Source organism: Gallus gallus, chromosome 5 (assembly GCF_016699485.2).
Source record: "Gallus gallus isolate bGalGal1 chromosome 5, bGalGal1.mat.broiler.GRCg7b, whole genome shotgun sequence".
Lineage (NCBI taxonomy): Eukaryota > Metazoa > Chordata > Aves > Galliformes > Phasianidae > Gallus > Gallus gallus.
This window is the reverse complement of record NC_052536.1, coordinates 36,407,035-36,425,754: the sequence shown is the minus strand read 5'-3', so window position 1 is coordinate 36,425,754 and position 18,720 is coordinate 36,407,035. Positions and strand designations below refer to the sequence as shown.

General features: G+C 36.6%; 1 protein-coding gene across 9 annotated transcripts in view; it reads left to right on the top strand.

The window, feature by feature from the left end:
• The window catches only part of SLC25A21 (solute carrier family 25 member 21), a 234,150-nt gene that overhangs the window by 53,549 nt on the left and 161,881 nt on the right, over positions 1–18,720 (top strand). Inside the window, exon 1 of one of the 9 annotated variants that reach the window (XM_046941955.1) lies at positions 546–590. The exons of the other annotated variants lie outside the window; for them this stretch is intronic. Coding sequence (XP_046797911.1) covers positions 560–590 — 31 coding nt within the window. The 5' untranslated portion in view covers positions 546–559. Of the gene's footprint in view, positions 1–545; positions 591–18,720 lie in introns of those variants that run through there. 9 annotated transcript variants of the gene reach the window in all.

The following is an 18,720-nucleotide window of genomic DNA, read 5'->3' as shown; positions in this document are numbered from 1 at the left end:
AGAAAAAGCGAATGGTGTTCTGGGTAAGATGAGCACACTTTTAAAATGCCGGTTTGCAGTTAATCTGTGTTAATCTGCTAATAATTTACTGAGCTGAATTCGGTATTTACTTGGACCTGACCTTAAGTCACCTGAATCATCTGATTTGAGACTTCTTGAAAGAAAGATTCAGAAAGAATAATCACTTTGATTGGTAGTCATTTGCCAGGGATATATTATTGTTTAATAAAATATTTTTCAATATTACTCTCTTGTTCTTAGAATTGAAGATTCAATCCAGTAATGTACAATAATCAGTACTGACACAAAAATTGCAGCTAGTATGTGAGGCATAGCCAGGCTTTTTGCTGACTTTCTGGAAACTGCAGTTGTAGCAGAAATGCTACGTCATGGCCTGAAATGGTGATTAAGCACCTGGTGGGAAGGGAAGGCAGGGCCAACCCAGGGGAGCTCAGGTGCATGCAGTGTACCTGAGTGATGAGAAGGGGTGGAGCCAGGATCCACCCCTTCCCAGACCTCATTTAAGGGTTGGCAGTGGAGGTGAAGGTATCTCTTGTTGATGATCCTTGCCTTCCTGAGGTCTTCTAAAGGTAAGCAGCTCTTTTTCTTTCTTTCTGTGGCTGTTGAGTTTAGGTTTGTTTGTATTTGCTGCAGCTGGTGACTTTGCTATCCTGCTATTACTGTGGTACTTTCCATCTTGTTGTCATTATAGTAGCATACTGCTTGTAGAACGTGTGGTGTTCTTCACTTTGTAGATCTTAAAATGACGTTACAGGTAGTAAATGTGTACTTGACCACTATTTGATGCCCGAAAGGTTGACCAAGAATATTATAGTAATAGAATCATTAGCATAAGTTTTTCATTCATTTTTGCTAGGCATTAGTAACACTAAAGTAACTAATAAAATCACAATGTACACTGGAGTTAATGGGAAATTGAGCATAACTTGAGTGACTTCAACCTAGATTAATCAAATAATCAAATGTCTATCATGATTTCTTTAAGAAGTTTTCAACTTAAAAAAAAAAATTAAATTCAATCATTGTCTGTTGTATACTACTATTGGTATGGAAATCACTTCAAAGAAAATATCTTATGAAGAAATAATTTTATGGGGGGGGGGAGGAATTTCTGCACGTTAGGTTAGTGTGATAGTCCAGAGAGTAGGCAATTAAGCCAAGATGATTTATTGCTAACTCCATGTTTATGAAGTTGTTTTTCAATGCATTTATGTGAAAACACAGTTGGTGTGACTAGAGGTGAAAAATCATTTGGTTCAAATAGGTATTTTGTTTTATTTTAATTAGATCTTGTGTCTTTGTAAGTAACATGAATATATAAATCATTTAAGGTAAGTTTTAAAAGGCTACTTTTCCAGCATATTTTTATACAGTGGAATTTTTGATGCTACAGTAAATTAAGAAGTTGGATGATTTTCATATGATATCCTGTTTCACTAATGCAGAATAACCTTGGGCCACAGTAGGGTAATAATTACCAAATTTAAAGACAAACTCAGCCAAACAGCTGTTTTCAGTTTGTTAGGAGATCCATTTGATTTATTCCTTTGGTCAACTTTCATTACTTTATAAGACAAAATTTCACTGGATATTTAACCCTGAATTCCCAGTCTTGTTTGCTGCCTGCTATAAAATTGCATGCTTGAACTGTCACAGCCACCCAACATGCGGGGGAGCTACTGTTTTACACTGATCCCAGTTTTCAGTGTAAGTAGTTTCAAATATGAAGTTCAGCCCTGGATGTGTATCTATGTGCCTATTATGTCCTCTCCTGTGGTGGTAGAGGGGAAAATACCTTACATAAATTCACTATCATGCAGTTTGAATGGCTCTTTTCCAGTGAGTGTGGTGGATGGCATCATTGTGAATATGTGGCATGCAAACTGTTTGATGCAAACTTTTGCAGTTTTCTTGTTGGTATAGTACGAGGTCAGCACATCTCTGCCATCTCATCCTGAGGTTTCCTATACTTCCCAGGTTTTGTTGTTATGAAGTTTGAAACATAATACTATCCCCTATCTGGTACTTAGCAGGATGTAACCAGGTCTGTGTCTGAACTCTGTAGCGTTAATGTGGCGTCAGTGTGATGTATTGATAGTACAGGGAGACAGAGTCTTAATGGCATGATTTGTTACTGAGAGGGGAATCTAGAGACTTAAAATTATTGGGTTCTTTTCCTTGTTTTGTATATCTTTTTTTTTCTTATTGTTATTCCAGTTCATAGATTCTCTAGCTCTTCTGCCTACTATAAGAGTATCTTAGCATATCTATAAAATGACTGGGTTTTTTTGGTACCTGAAACAGTTGACAAAATCAAGGAGTTTCTGATAAGTTAATTTACATCATGAGTTCCATTATTGAAGTCTGTTTTCTTTCATGGTAGTCAAAAAGCAGACATGGGAAAGGGAAACTGTTAAATGTATCTCACATCTTTGGAACTAGTTTAAAACTTGTTTTTATACACAATTGTTGATTTATATATATATGTAAAAATAACATTTTCAGTGATTACATTTCCTGCCCTTTCTGGTTATGTTTTTCCATTTAGGAAAGATAGTACTATGCCTCATTAGTTGTGTTCCTCATCAAGCGCACTCAGCATTTCTGTACTCTATCTCTCCCTGTACTGCTTCAGAAAAGTCAACCCCTGGAAAATGGGGATGACAAATGTTCCACTTCTTGTGGTGACTACCTATCTGTACAGTTGTGACATAAGAAATTAATACTATAGGTTTCTTGCATGGCTTTTCTTGCCTTCAGAGCAATAATTATGTGCTAGCCTGCTCTTAGAAGGTAGAATTTTAGTCTCATCGTATCACATACACATTGCATACAAAAATCAGTTTGGGAGCTTGAAGCTGTTACAGTATCAGCATCATAACTTTTAAGTCAGTCGAGTTTATGTATAGGAAACATGAACTTCTGACTGTATGAACTACTAGTTCATTCTACCTCCAGTGGTATTGGGTTTTATCTTGATATATGGGTGGGTTTTTCTTGTGGGAAGACTTCACACAATGTGAATACTAGGATGTTAGTGATGCTGTTGTTCTTAGGTTACACATGAATACTTAAACAAAGATAAACTAACTGTGTAATTAAAAATGTGTGACATCCAAATAGCTGTTCTGATAAACCCATGTGCAGTATGAAATGACAGAAACTATGTACGTAGAGACTGAAGTTGATCAATACTTAGCATCTCCTGAAATGGCTATCCTTGACATTTTCTTATTAAGTTATGGTGGTTTGTTATGCTCTTTGAAATTTCACTCAAGCAAATTCTACATATTGTGGTTTAAAATAAAAAGGAAAAATAAGGATAAAACACTGCAATTGGTATCTTTTATCCTTATGAATGCTTTCAGCCTAGAAAAAGTAGAAGCAAAGAAATTAGTTCTTGATCCTTTGGCTCTGAAATCCCAGTGTCTCTGAGTGTAGGCAAAGCATCAAACTGGTCAGAAAAGAGAACAAGCTGTCCTTTGCTGACACTTTCTAGAGCTCTTTGTATACAAGACAAACAGGGTGATCTGATATAGAAACTCCTTTCTGTTTAGTGATTTTTTTTAATATGATTTTCCTGCATCTGACAAGGTTGAGGTTTCTTGGAGTGCTTCTTTTTCTCCTCCCAGTTAAATGATAAACTGCAAGTTGAAAGTAGCTCTCTTGTTCCAAGCCTCTAAGTCCTAAGCTCTATTTAAGATTGTTAAATGGAAAGACAGTGCTGTCTTCCACTAGTGGTTGTTCCTAGGGTCTCCTGAGGCCTAAGATTGTTCAGCACCCCCAGACTAACTTGCGCATGCCAAGAAGCTTGAACACAGGTTTTTCTTTTTCTGTGAAATCTGTTTTCATTCTTTCTGCATACAGTTGCCTCAGCCAGGACCTGGGTTCTTTCTTCACTTTCTTAGCTCCAGTATGTAGCATTTCATACTGCAAACAACCCCCAGACAAGCAAGAAACCAACTGTTGTCTTCTTTTTACTTAGACAGGATGTGTGATGTTCTAGGGTTTGTCTCTGCCTACATCCAGGAAGGGGGGAAAAAAAAAAAAAAAGACTCCAACAGCACTTGAAACCCAGAGGGGCTACAAAAGAATTTTTTTTTTTTTAAGGAACGGGCTTAGTGTTTTTTTTTCTTCAGAACTGGTCTGATATTGGAAGACTCACAGAAATATCATTTTCAGGGAGATATGGACATATTCCACTAATGTTATAGGATAAAGAATTCCTCGAGTTGAACAAGATTAAAATGGTTACACACAATTTCTGCATGTTTTAACTCAGTTATACTCTTGCTTCCTTTCATCTCTAGCAGAAAAACATGGTTTGGTTTTGTTTTTTTTTTAGTTAGGGTAGTGTTGAGCTCACTTTCATTGAGACAGGTGCAAACTTCACCAATTCATCACCTTACTTAAGGCAATGAACCAAATAAATGCTCTTTGGAGTGTGTGTGGGGCAGCGGGGGAGGGAAATGATAAAAATTCAACATGGAAAAGTTGGTGAGGGAGCTCTGTAAGAGTATCCCCAGTGGGTACTGAGTGTTCTCTTGGCTTTCAGACCTTGAGCTGAAAGGGAGAGGACAAATGTTTGTGTTGTTACAATTGACACACTGATAGCATATTGTTTGGTTAGTGGAGAGGTAATTTATGTATTTTAGCAAGAAAATGTGCCAAAGCTGCTTGATGATCCTTAAGACCTATGTAATATTTCATTCTATAGTGGAAGCATGGTTAACTTTGTCTCTGTAGTAGATTCTTACGCTTTGTGAAGATTGTAGGCTAACGTAGCTTCTTACCCAAAACTATAGCTAAGGAGCATTTGAGTATGGAGGAAGAACACAGAACACTAATGTATGTTCATTTAAATTGCTTAATGATGCCCATGTAAAGATGGAAATTCCTGGGGACATTGTTAAATAGAGTTAGTGAATGTAGAGGAAAATTACAAATTAAGTCCATGCACTAATTTCCAGATTCTGAGGGAAAGCAACTGAGCTGTGACTCAATGAAGATTTAATTCAGTGAAGGAACTATTCCTCTGAACAGTAGTCATGGAGCAAGGCTCAATGAACTTCTGCTCAACTGGTAGGAAAAGTCACTCACTTTTTTTTTGAGTTTTATGCATACATTCACACTACATGAGGCTGTAAACATATGGAAGGTGACAGTGCTTTATTTAAATTTTGTTTGTGACAATGATAGGAACAGATCTAGAAAAATATTTTGAAAAGGATTTGATGTTGCACTGTAGTCTGAAGCAAAAACGTCATATGCCCGCATTACAATGTTTCACTGTGAATTTCATGACAGGAAATCAACAAGCTTTGAAGCACATTTTGATGCTTTTGAGGAACAGCTTTCTGCATGCTGTACGTAGTTGTGTTCTTAGTGCTCGTATATGTGGTATAGTTCAGTCACATACTAGACAGGACTGATGTGAGATCTTGTAGCTGCTGGTTTTGGATGATGTCTACACATAACAATGTGTTTGCATACTCAATGTTTTCCTGGTCATTCAGTTTTGGTTTTTAAAGTTTTCCCATTGGTGCTGCTCATTCCACCTTTCCTGTCTGATGTAAACTAAATAGTATAATTTTACTGTTACTAATGTATGATATAAAGCTGGCAAAACCAGTGATAATCAGCTAGGCACTCTCCTGTCTTTTGCTTAAGAGGGCTGAATGCATAAGAACATCACAAACAATGTTATACCAATCAATCCCTTGTTCATTTGACAGGAGTGCCTGCATAATTTTATGACTGTGGAGCCTCTTGCATGCAACAAATAATTGTGGGGGGAAAACCACAACTGGAGAATAAATATAGATGGCTGATAGGGAGGAAGAAGAAGAATTAAACTTCATATGAATGATGTTCTAATGATGATTACTGATCCCTCTTACTTCAGTGTGCCTCCTGCCTTTTGAAGCAAATAATGGTATTCAGAGAAGTCTCAGGCTTAAGAGTCAATTACATAAAATCCTAAGTAATAGCACTTGGATTGTACAGAAGATATTCAAAAGGCAATGCAAGAAGTATTTAGATTCTACTAAGAACTCTAAGTTCTTATGTATCCCCTTTACTCCCCATCTGAATAAAGCCTGCAACAAGAAATTAAAAACATTAAAAATTTTACATACTAACCAAAACAATAACATGAACTTTATTGATTTAGCCTACTATTTTTTAGAATCTTTAACAGAACTCTTTAAGAAAAGGTGTGTGGTTGGTAGAAGACTTCCAGTTGATAAGGCATAGTTAGACTTCTAGTAGCTTGCACTGATTTAAAACCTTTTTGTAGAGCTGACTTAAAGAGTGGAAAACTTCAGGTATTTTATTTTATATGCTTGTTGCTCCTGAGTGTGGAATATGTGGCTGTATTTTTATTTTCATTTTAGTGAAAATTTATATGCGGGAAACTTTGCCACAAGTCATAGTATACAATGAAAATATGATAAAATATCAACTCTTGTTCTGTTGATTGAATAATTAAAACTTCAGATCACATTCTGCTGCTCTTAATAACATTTTCCATAGAAATCATGTTTCCTTGTAGGATAGGAAACATGAAAGCTTGTTTTTCTTTTTTCCATCCTCATGTTAAGTATGGCACAGTTATAACAAGTGTCACTAAAAGAAGGTAAAAGATATGTTTCAGGAAGAAATCATATACCATGAAAATTAAGTTATTAGTTATACAGTTATACCACCATTTCAATAAGAACTGCTATGCAAGTATTATTATGAGCTCCTTTCTTTGTGAGTGAAATATCTAGGACTCCTGCTTTAAAAATGACTTTTTCTGTAATACTCTACTAGAATTCTTGTAGGCAAGCAAATTTCTATGACTTCTTCACAAATAATCAGCAAATGTAGTACATTACAGATTTTAATTGAGTAAACAGGCAATGGCAACTCTAGCTAATAAGTCCTGTGCAAAGTACATTAATCACTGCTTGCAAGTTGAAGAGATATATTTATATACATGAGTAAAAGTCTGTATGTATGTAGTACACAATGTAGATAGCATGGTCAACAAAGAAATAAATGACCTTAAGAAATATATAGCTAAAGATATACTAAAGATGTATGATTTAACAAGTGTATAGATCCTTAGTTTTGCACTGCTTGGGAATATAATGAAAGACTATGTTAAACTTATTTCAGTTTTTCATTTAACCTGTGGGTTATTGTATGACCAATCTGTTCTATATCCTCAATCAACAGATGATTGTATTTGGTAATAATTTATCAAGAATAAAAATCTGTTTTTGAAACTAATCACCTCATGTTAGGTCTGCCCTCTTTCAAAACGGCCATCTGATATTCATTTTATCTGCAAGAGTAACATTCTGATGAAAATGCATCTACCACAGGATATAGTCAGTGAAATGAAGCAGTTCTACTCTTTGTTTATATTCAGTATATTTTGTTTTCTCAACAGATGGACTAAATTTTAGTATTAAAGGAAAAAAATCAATTTTACCTATTACATAAACAATTTTGAATAAACTTTTTGCATTTCTGATTTGCTTGTGGCAAAATATTGTGAGGAATTCAAGGGTCAACTTGGGCCATAGCTGAGATAAAAGACTTAAAAGGTTGCTTTAACTGTTTTCTGCATTTAACATGACAAACCTATGTCTTGTCAGAGAGAATCCTGAGCATGTCTTTGAGTTTGGCCAACTGAGCTTAAATGCTGGGGTTTTCTCTTGAAGGTCAGTTTTTAGTGACAATTCTCAGAATGAACTACTCTTTGAAAAGAACTTGGAAGGACAGATGAATTCATACACTACATGACTTCTGTACCACAAAGGCCTTCTCTGCTTAGTTAAACCGTTTTGGACATCGCCTGCCCTGACATGTTCTTCCTTTAGCCTGGCAGATGCATCTTGCAGTTATTTCTTGCATTTTTCCTAATCAAAGCTCCTTGTAACTCTAAAATATAGGCTTGATCAGACCAACATGCAAACCACATGCATGGAGATCAAGGAATGTGGAGCACTTCCATCATTGTACTATATACATATAAGTAGTTTTGTTACGTTAACTTTTGTCTCAGGAGGTCTGAACACAAACCAAGAATTCAGCATTCATTTTAATTTGTGCTGCCAGTTAGATTTAGACTTTCTGACTCAACTGAAATTCTACCCAGATTTTTATAGTGCAACAAAATTATTAAATTTTGAAGTAAATCTCAAAAGAACCAATAAACCATTAATAGGTCGTGAAATTATTTTACTATTTTTAATTTTGAGGACTGCATGCACTGCAGCTGGACTTATTCCAGTGTTCATTTTTTTCCCATCTGCTTTATTAAAACAAATCCTAATTGCTTCCCAAGGAAGTCCTAAGTTGTTATCAAAATTAGGAAACAACAAATTCTATGGTGTTATGTTTGTATGATGGTATATTCCTTTAGAGTACATTGTAGATGTGAGTAATTCAATGTTTTGACTTGAAATCACAGCAATATTTGCAATTTAAAGTATGTTATGAAGTCAGTATTATACCTAGGGACAAACTGGTCTTGCTCATTCTTTTCATGTTATTTATTTACAAGCTACAACCAAGAGGCTTTTCATTCTGCTATAACTCTCCCCCTTCCTCCACTCTGATTTCACTAGCATGTTGGCCACCGTGACAACAAGGATTTTATCTGACAAAAAGTTAAAAAGCTTCAAAAAAGTAAAAACAAAGAGGCTAAAAAATGAAATACAGCTGTTTGCACGCAAATACAAAACAGAAGGCCTAAAGTCCTTTCTACTGATTGGCTGGATTACTTGAAATAGGGCTCATTGTTTCATAATAATCAGCAGTTATTTTTCCCTATTAAAATATACACTGAAGTATTGAAAACAGCTTTTCCTATCCATTTCTATACGGGACTGGGAGTATAAAGTATGTACATAACCTTTATTGCCTATACATTAAGAGACCTATCAAAACAAAGCAGTATATGTTCAAAATTTATTTTATGTATACATGCATATTAAAAATGGATATGTATACTCTTATTCAATACCAAGGAATACGAAAATCATTTACAAAGTAACATTATTGGTTATCGGTGATGCAGTGAGTGAGCAACTGGGGCGTTGTAGCTCTCACATATCATTAGAGGTGTTTAGATCCTATTTTATTGAGACAGGAAATATTGGCCAGGATTCTGGAAGCATACACAACCTTTAAGGGAAAAATTACATCAAATCAATTTTCAGTTGGTTAGTAACCAAAGACAGGTGGATTTCCAGCTGCTTCATATATCATGTCAGAGCAGGCTGAAGTCTGGTCACCCAGTCCTCGTGCTCACTATGTAGCTTTTGGTGGTTTTCTTGGCAATAATTCACCTATGCTTAATTGTAATGAAATGAAATGTTCAGATTTCTTTTCTCATTAATTTCAACTAATATCACTGTATTATCAGGGCAGCCAGAGAAATGGAATTAGGCTACAGTATTAAAAAGAAAAAAGGCAGACAAATTCTGGCCCTGCCCACTACCAGGGAGGTGTGATGACTTGCCAGGAAAATAAGCCATATCCACCCACTGCCTAGCCAGTGAAGGAAGACACTAGTATGTATAGTCTGTAGCAAATATTGAGCTGCATTAGCTATGTGGCAGGCTGATTTGATGTTCCATGCCAAGGTCCCTTGCCTGTGTGTCCAAGCAAAGAAGCGCTGATCATCTACAGTTATCAATTCTAGGATGTTCTCCAGGCTGGAATGCAGTGGGAAAACTGCTGGTATGAACAGACTTGTTGTAGATCTACTGAGATGTTTTCTTTTCTTAAGAAAGCACTTCAGCCCTTATTTCAAAAACTAAGATCAAGCTACTGAAGTTTAAAAAAAAAAAAACAAACTACATTATTCTTCTGTTTTCATCAGAAAGCTCTGCTTTTTCCTATTCAGATGAGAACTGAAAGACTGAAATATTTCCAAGAAAGAACTAATTACTTAAATTTCTTTTAAATTTTATATAATTGACAGTGTGGAGAAGCACAAATCTTAAGCTTGTCAACCAATATGGCAAGAGCTGACAGATCTGTTCAGATGAATCACTGGCTGATTTGCTGGCTCTGGAACATGATAATCACTTGCTACTTAAGGGTTTGCAGAACTATCTTCATTTTAGTGTAATAATCTACCTCTTTCTGGAAGTATTAACAATTAAAATGTAAGACCACCATTTAGTGATACTTCTCTTGTGCAGTGGGTTTTTATGGTGATTAACAAATAATAGGATAAAACAAGCACTGTTAAGATAGGGTAAAATGCAATATATTTGGGGTCTGTTTGTATTCTAGCAATGGTTCTCAAAGCATATGAACAAATATTTGATTTCTTTATGTGCCTTTATTTACATACAGAATACTGGTAAGTAAGGTGGCACATGGCTGCTAGGTATGTACTATTATCACAAGTAAATATGTATTAAAAGGGATATGCATGCAATAGTTTTGTACTTTTATTAACATGAATCATGCATATACAATATGCACACTGATTTTTGTACATGCACTGATTTAAAAAACAGAATGTAAGGCCAAAGTGATCTTAATTTTAGCTATTTATAAATTCTGTGTCTAGCTCTAGCTAGTTGTCTAAGCTTCCTCTATTAATAAAGAGACATCTTGTCTCTAAAGTTGGGACTAGTGTACTCCTGGAGATCTTATGTCTCTCCTTGTTGAGTGGGAAGTCCTTTCCATAGATAAATGCCTGACTTGTTGCCTCAGGTGGTAGATTACACCTTCTGTGATAAAGGCTTCCATAGTTCAGGCAGAAGAGGACATTCACTTAGCCTGTAAGTGAACCCCCCCACCTCCACATGATCTGTCCTTCTCATTCATTTAAATCCAAGCGTGTGATCAAGTCCATGCAAGACTGGAAGCCAAAGCAGTAAGTCAGAAAAGTAAGCTGATTCCTGTTTACTTCAGAGTAATTTTGGAGCTCTTAACTGCATACCAATTAAATCTTCAAGTATCATATAGAAGTATTGAGGAAGCAAGCACAGATACATGTTGTCACCTCATGAGCATCTTAGAACTGACTGACAAAACGAGGAGAGAGGGAACCTCCATTTTAATTCTCGCTTTACCCATGAAGGCTCAACATGAAGCAAGTTCCGTTATGGCTTTTTAATTTCATAGAGTCATAGAATCCTTTAGAATTGGGAGGGACCTTCAAAGGCCATCCTGTTCATTGCAAGAGAGGTGGACTAGGACATGCACAGCTAGATCAGGTTACCTGGGGCCTGGTTCAGCCTTGCCTTATAAGTCTCCAGGAATGGGGTATCAACCACATCTCTAGGCAACCTGTTCCAGTGCCTCACCACCCTCACTGTAAAAGACTTTTTCCTTATATCCAACCAAAACCTACACTCCTTAAGCTTGAAGCCATTTTCTCTTGTTCTATCATTGCAGACCCTACTAAAGTGTCTGTCCCCTTCTTTCCTGTAGCTCCCTTTCAGAAATCGAAAGGTTACTATCAGATCTCCTTGAAGCCTTCTATTCTCCAGTCTGAACAGCCTCAGCTCTTTCATCCTGTCCGTGTAGGAGAGGTGTTCCATCCCTTTGATCATTTTCGTGGCCCTCCTCTGAATGCACTCCAAGTCCATGTCTCTCCTGTACTAAGCACTCCACATCTCGATGCAGTACTCCAGATGAAGCCTCACCAGTGTGGAGGGGCAGGATCACCTCCCTCAACCCACTGGCTACGTTTCTTCTGATGCAGCTCAGGGTACAGTTGACATTCTGGGCTGTGAGGGTGCATTGCTGGTTCATGTCCAGCTTTCCATTCACCAGTACTCCGAGCTCTATTTTTGGCAGGCCTGTGCTCAATGTTTCATCTGCCAGCTTGTATTGGTGGTGAGGGCTACCTCTACCGAAGTGCAAGATCTTGCATTTGGATTTGTTGAACTTCAAATTTAGCCTTCTATCTGTAGTTTAGCCTGTAAATCACAGCAGTATGTATTCTTAGGGCTTAGAGTGGGTATAAAGGCAGTTACTATGGTTCTGCTGAGGCATGTTAACTAGCTAAATTGAGATAACCAGACTGTATGTCTGGGACCTTATTTCTGTAGGGAAGCTGTATGGCATCTCTGTATCTGCCTTGCTTAGAGCCAAAAGAAATAGAGGTAGAGGCTGAGGCAGACTAGAAATTATGGTCTTGGCAGTGTGGAGAAATTCATCTATTTAAGTACAAATGTACTATGTAACAGTTGCTCCCAACATAATTTGAGGCAGATGCCCTCAGTCTGTCCCTCTTAAAACTCAGTTTACAGTTCCTCTCACTACTTCCAGCTGTAGGAGAAGAAAGAAACAATCTGAAGGGTTCAGTATTCCCATTTTCCTTAGAAATATAGGTGAAAATCTCATTTACATTTAGGAAACAGTCTATTTAGCCTATTCTCACTATGTATTAACTGCAGCTTGTTACAGTCTGTTACTTTACTTTTAATATTAAATTCTAATTTGTAATGCTCTGAATTCAAATATGCCTGTCTCTATAATTCTGCTGGGAGGGTGAGGAGCTGACTGCATCTCAGATAGTTTGGCTCAGTAGGAAACATTCTTCCCTTACCCTCCAAAAGCATACAGCTGATTAGCCTCAACACATTCTTGTAACTTGGATCAAAGTCTGCAGAATCGGGCAGAATGAATGGGGCATCTGAAATGGTGTGAAGTTTGAATGGTACAGGAAAACATTTGAGTTTTTCAGTGAGCATTTAGGAGCAGGCCAGCTATGGCCAGCTGCCTTGTTTGTTCATTGTGTTACAAAAATACATAGAGACAAAGTGGGTAAAAAAAAAAAAGCACTGGTCTTGTTAGCAGAGAGGGAATGAGAGTATTTGTACTAGTAAGCTGCCAATACTAGCAAGCTTATGTATTTCAATTTGGGGCTCTGTATGTCTTTGCATAATTTTACTAGGATTCAGAAATTCCAGTGTGACTGCAAGGTCTCTACTTAACTAGCAACAAGGGTAGACATTCTGAATACCTTCAGCTCTCATTAAAATTAATTGGAATTGAGAGCTCTTAACATCTGGCGTCATTGGGTCCATCCTTTACCACCTTTGTGAAAAGTCATTATAAATAACATTTTTTACAAATATAATGAAGGTATACAAAAATATATAACGTTGAGGAGATATTGTACTTAGTGAGTGAAAAGAGAATTAGTCATTAGGCTTCTTTATATCAACAGTTACTTCATACAGAAGTTTACTTTTTCAATTATCCCTTTTTCATATGCTTTGGCAATTATTGTATTAACAGACAAATATTCATGCTGAGCCTAAATCTAAAGAAAATATGACTTTATACTGAACCCCAGTAATGACTCCTCCTGTGAGAGGAGAAGGTGTTATAAGACAGACTCATGCACAAGTTGGAAAGTGTGACATGTGTTGGCTGTGTGTCTCTATGTGAGTGAGCTGGCAATTGAGGAAAGATGTGCTGTTAGCTGAGAAATAACTGGACAGAAAAGAACACTCCGCCAAGCTTTATGAAAAGCCACCAGAGAAAATGTTCTGTGGCAGGTTCTTTTGAAGTGAATTTTTAGATCTTTGGAACAAGTTTATCCTGGCTAAGCTGGAAGTTCTCTTTAATTATTTGACTGCTGGAGGTTGAGCTACAGTGTGTAATTACCATAGGAGTAGACAGTGAATAAAGTAGCCATGTACTGTTAATGCTTTTTTTCTATGTTGCTGTTACTACAAAATACTATTTACCTTTTTCTTCTGAGGTGCATCTTCTAGCAGATCGTGTGGATGGGCACATTTTCATGCATTACAGTTGGAACTGGACGTTGGCAGCTTTGCATAGCTACAACATCATTAAGACAGGAAGAACAGCATCTCAGCATTCGTGTAGCAGACTAATGCTCAGAACACCGACAAGATGCCTTCACTTTAAGGATCACAATACTTAAAGAACAGGTGTTTGTGTATCTCAGGAGGGTGGAGTGTAAGAATTAAGCAGCTAGGCAGTCAGTGAGGAGAAGCGGGCATATCTGAAGGGGAAGCCAATACAGAACAAGTAGCATGTTGTTGTTTTTCTTTTTTTTACTAGATTCCTGATACTACTTTCCAGTGAGTTGCTTGTTCTAGAGTGTGCAGTGAGTTCTTCATCTAGCATCTTCATCTGGGAAGCAGGTCCATATTAATAAGGCAGATAGCCTTTGACTATTTTATCTCCTTGTTTTGGCTGTGGTGCTCATGGTAGAGTGCATTAGAACTGTTTTTGAGAATGAGTTCTTGCTTGTGGAAAGCCAGCTACTGGCAGCAGCATCTGCCTTCATGGTAGATTCCAAAGGCAGTTTTCCCGATAGCTTCTAACTTCCTTTGGGGTCTGTAACTTGATTACACTGCTGTGGGGCTGGCTAGACAATTCTTCCTCTGGGAGCAGTTTAACCTTTAATTTAGAGGAATTTGCGCTGTTACATATCTGTGTATGAAGGTAATATATTGTGGTTTGTGCTTTGGATGTGCACTGTCTATTTCCACATATACTTTAAATTGAATCTGTGTTATGTGAAATCAACATTGCCTTCAAAGACCACCTACCACCAAGTTCCTTACATCATGTTTTTTCTTGAGAAAACTGTGTGGCAAATTGTAAAGATCATGCTTTCCAGCATTCGCTATTCTACGGTTTCCTAATCAGACAGCAGTAATATCTGAAGCACTGTTCTTTTTAATATAGAAATGTTCATGTTTTACATATGTTTTTTCCATTTTTTTTTTCACATGTGCAGTTGGGATTTTCGTTATGTTCTCAATCCCCTCTGGCCCTATTGACTTTACAGTGATTTAAAGATTTTAAGGATTTTAATTCTCATAGTTCTTTCCCTCTCTACTCCTAACATTTCTAGCTTTAGATTTTATTGGTCTCAGGAAAAGTTACAAATCAGTAGCTATTTTTAATCTTCTTGTTTTATTTCTATTGCTTCTCTGCAGTATGAACAAGAATGTTAGGATAAACACTTCTTTATATTTTGTGTTCCTTTGGCTATTGGTATTAATTATCCAAATTCTGTAAGTGTTAACATGTGTCATGAAAACAGAATTCCTAATCATCTATTTCACTAATTACTTAGCAATGATGTAATAATAATAGAATTTGGAGCAGTAATGTGCTTTTTCTTGCATTTTTCTTTCTGGCTTTGTATTGATTATATTCCCCTAAACCTTTTAACAAACATAATCCAGACAGTTTTCAGACCTTTTTTATTTTCCAAAGCTTTATATTTGGAAAGAGTCAGAAATGTTTCATATATACAAGTAATCTTTACATCTGAATTCATAGAGTCATAGAATCATGATGTATTCTATGATATAAAGGAAACTTTGAGAAGTTTTTCTTTAGATAATATACATGTTCATTAGAAATTTTCAGATGTTTTACCTTATTTAATATACATATTCATTTAGAGATTTTTGTCTTGTAGACTCAGCGTGGTGTTAATATTATTATTGGTACCAGAATTATTGTTAGAATCCTATAGTTGCTGAGGGACCTCTGGAGGTCATCTCATCCTGGGACAGAGTTAAATGGGATTGCTCTGCCCATGTCTAGTCAAAAAGAAAAAAAAAGATTGTGGCAGCTGTACTGCACTCAAAGATCTGAGACTTCGTTTAGCATTGCACTTTAAAATGTAGGATGAGTTTTACCTTGTTTGACAGAAATATAAAGAACTATGAAAATAATATCTAGTACCAGAATGCTAGGTTGATGTCTCCTCTGCTGGAGCACGCACCTTCCTAACAGTTAGATGCTTGAATTCAGTGAATTCACAAGGAAGAAGAATCACAAAGTTGGGAAAGATCTCAAAGATCATCCAGTCCAATTGTCCACCTGTCACCAATATTTCCCACTAAACTATGTCCCTCAGTACAACATCTAAATGTTGCTTGAACACCTCCAGGGTCTGTGACTCCACCACCTCTCTGGGCAGCCCGTTCCAGTGACTGACCACTCTTTCAGAGGAGATTTTCCTAATGTACGATCTAAGTTTTCCTTGCATCATTTTGTATGTATTAGCTGTTTGCAGAACTTGATATTACTTGGTAGATATGTGACAAAAACACCAGTGTAAAGTGATAGAATTTTTACTGATGACACATGGACCACATTTATTTAAAGTTGCATCAGATACATCTCAACACACAGACCTACTTATTTACACAGTGGACTATACTGCAGTAGTGATGAAAGGGAATATTTTTTAAGCTCAAATATGTCATTGTTTATGTCACCTGGAAGAAATAATAGATCTGATTATGTTCTGTGCTATCGAGACTGATGACAATGAAGTTTACTGTCATTGACAAGCCCTACTAAAGCTACTGATTGGAAGTGTCCTCTTGTAACTTTTAAGACAACATGGATTGTAGATTTGGTATAATTTACAGAGTTTTCCCCTGAATTTTTTCTTACTGTGATGCTTGTCTTTTTAATTTGAATGAAAATCTCCTCTGTGCAGTTAGACTGTTTCCTTGTGCTCATTCTTAAGGGTGTAGCAATCATTGCACTGGGATATCAGGAATTCTGAGTCTTTTAGTGGTTTTTTTTATTTGAAATTGCTCTTTGTAGCTGCAGCTATTATAATAAATCTTTTCAGTCAATACCATCATAGTTTTTAAAATTCATTAGGGAAATGTCTGGATTTTCTATATGTAGAAAAGTATTCACCAGCATCTATTGGGAGATGTATTTCACAGTCTCACTGTCATATTTAGCAGGTTGGGTCTCTGTCCTCTGTTCTCTCCTCTAGCAGCTATTTGAAGCTGCTCAGGAGTTTGGAATGTTAGACTAACTTCTATGGAGCTGGATTAGCAGGCAAGTGATTCCATCATGAGTATGACATCTCTCCAATTTTTCATGTGGATATTACCTCTGCATATACAGAACATGTGTGTTACATATATGTATCTTCCAGAAAGTCCAGACAGCTGTATTTTTGTTGATAATATAAAACAACATCAGTCAGGTGGCAGAGAAAAATAATGCATTTCATGAATTTATTAAAGACAGTATAAGTATCCATTTGCATTCTAACTATGACGGTGTAGTTCTGAAATTACTACTTTTTCCCTGTAAAATTATCCTTTCTACAAAGAATGAACATTTTAGCTCTGCAAAGGAGGGAAAAAAAGTGTATATTCATAACAGTATGACAAGAAGGTATTATAGTCTGTAAGGTCAGGAGTGTGATGAATGTCATTTACTTTTGCCCCAGATGTCCTGGATCTAGAAGTTGAGATAGCAGTGGTAGCCCACACTAGCACAAAACTAAGTTTTCAGACCGCCTGCGTGGGGGTGCATATGGACCGTGCGATCTCAAAGAGGATTTCTGTTGTCTCCCTCATGCATTGTAGGGGGCTTTTTGTGAGGAGTCAAAGCTGTTAACGTGCTATTTCTGCAACACAGGGCAGAAGCTTTCTGTAGCTGTGTTATTATCTCACAGAAAGAGGCAGCTGTATGAAAATGAATGTGAGGAGAACAACATGAGCACACAGTTTCATAGGCCATACATGTGTTGGAAGGACTGTTCTAAAAGGCTGAGATAGAAATGTAGAGTACTTTGCACCTGGGAAAGGATTTCTAGGCTTTGAATGGAGTTCTAAATTTCCACAATCCCAATTACACGATTCAAGTGCCCGTTAAGAGAGGGACCTAGACTCATCAATGTTGATCTTTAACTCTTTTGCCATCTTAAAGTGGGATAGTGGGTAGAACTCTGTTCAATGAAGATTTATTCAGTACCATTCTGAAAAACAAGTTGCTATTTTGCAGTGTGTTAAGTTATGAGCCTATGAAGCATGGGATCCAAAGTTATAGTCAGTTTGCTAAAGATAATTAGCATCAGTTAAATTAATTCCAGCTGCAAAGTATTGCATGTAAATGATATAAGAACACTTCAATAAAATTTTGTGCCTGCTTCAAGAATAATGAAGCATTCCTAAACTATCTTGCATTCAAAGTTTTCCTAATTTTTCTTATTATTGAAATAACAAAATGCTAGCTGTCTATATGTGTATAGAGAATTGGGTATCTAGCTAGCACTAGCATGGAAAACATAAATGCACTGTAACTTGTGTTGTATAAATTGCCTTAGTCGGTGTACTTTTAGTAAAGTACTTCAGTACAACAACTTTTTTTTTTTTAGTGACACAAACAATGAATTTACTGACATGGAATTCAGATTACCTGCAGTATTGATTGATATTCTTGATTTCAGAAATCTTGCTAAATAATGAGTCTAGGTATTCACAAGGTATGTTTTCATGGAGATCTTGTAAAATTCCTCATCAATTGAGCCAGTTTAAAAAATAAAAAATTACATCATATATGTGATGCATTTAGAAGGCCTGAAAGTTCCTGTAGATTAGCTCAGTCTGGCGAATTTATTCATTCGAGGCCTGTTCATATGAAATGAGTTTGTAACCCTTTTTTCTCTTTACCATATGATGTAGCAGTAACTTGATTCTGAAATTGCTCTCTACCTACTGCAGAACTTGTGGGAGGCACAGAAGAGATTTTTGTGACCTGCACAAATCTTTATAGGAAAAAAATAGCTGCATGCTGACTTAGGGGCAGTACAAAAGAACTGTAAAAATGTTTGATTGCTGCTTAAACCTAAACAGGGACATATAAAAACAATAATAAATATGTATGCAGCCCTCTAATATGCTTGGTTGC